The sequence below is a fragment of the Etheostoma cragini genome, chromosome 8, assembly GCF_013103735.1.
Source record: "Etheostoma cragini isolate CJK2018 chromosome 8, CSU_Ecrag_1.0, whole genome shotgun sequence".
NCBI lineage: Eukaryota > Metazoa > Chordata > Actinopteri > Perciformes > Percidae > Etheostoma > Etheostoma cragini.
In genome coordinates, this window is record NC_048414.1 from 554,642 (window position 1) to 555,220 (window position 579).

Consider the following 579-nt stretch of genomic DNA (forward strand, 5'->3'; position numbering starts at 1 on the left):
CCCCCCCCCCCTCCCTCCTGTACCTGCTCGATGGTGTAGTCCGTGATGTCCAACAGCTGGTTCCCGTGCCCGGTTACAGCCCAGACGTCGGCCCTGAACAGGACGTCCTGCACGGAGAACAGGCCCAGGTTCTGGATCTGCACGCAGAGTCACATGGTGCTTACCCACTGCTAGAACCGGCCCAGCCCGGCCCGGCTCGGCCCGGCCTGGCTCGGCGACATGTACACGTAATGTTAGCACTAATTTTAGCGCTAATGTTAGCGCCATCAAGCCCGAGTTGTGCGGGGGTGCGACGTACAGTCCCATACTGTTAGTTTCAACTGAAATTATCTGAAACTAAAGTAACGAGACCATTTTGTAAAATGTAAGGAGTAAAAGTAAAAAGTCGGCACAATAATAAATATTAAAAGTAAAAATATTTGAAATGTACTTGAGTACAGTAACAATGTATTTGTACTTCGTTACGTCCCATCACTGGTTAAGGGTTGTGAACTCACGTAGTAGGTGAGGTTGAAGGAGGGAGAGCTGCCGTCTGATTGGTCCCAGGAGGAGGAGGAGGAGGAGGAGGAGGAGGAGGAG

At 51.5% G+C, this 579-nt stretch overlaps 1 protein-coding gene across 1 annotated transcript in view; it reads left to right on the plus strand.

The window, feature by feature from the left end:
* Window positions 1–579, plus strand: part of LOC117948971 (integrin alpha-2-like) — a 27,140-nt gene that overhangs the window by 24,353 nt on the left and 2,208 nt on the right. Inside the window, exon 18 of the mRNA XM_034878940.1 lies at window positions 57–221. Coding sequence (XP_034734831.1) covers window positions 57–221 — 165 coding nt within the window. The remainder of the gene's footprint in view (window positions 1–56; window positions 222–579) is intronic.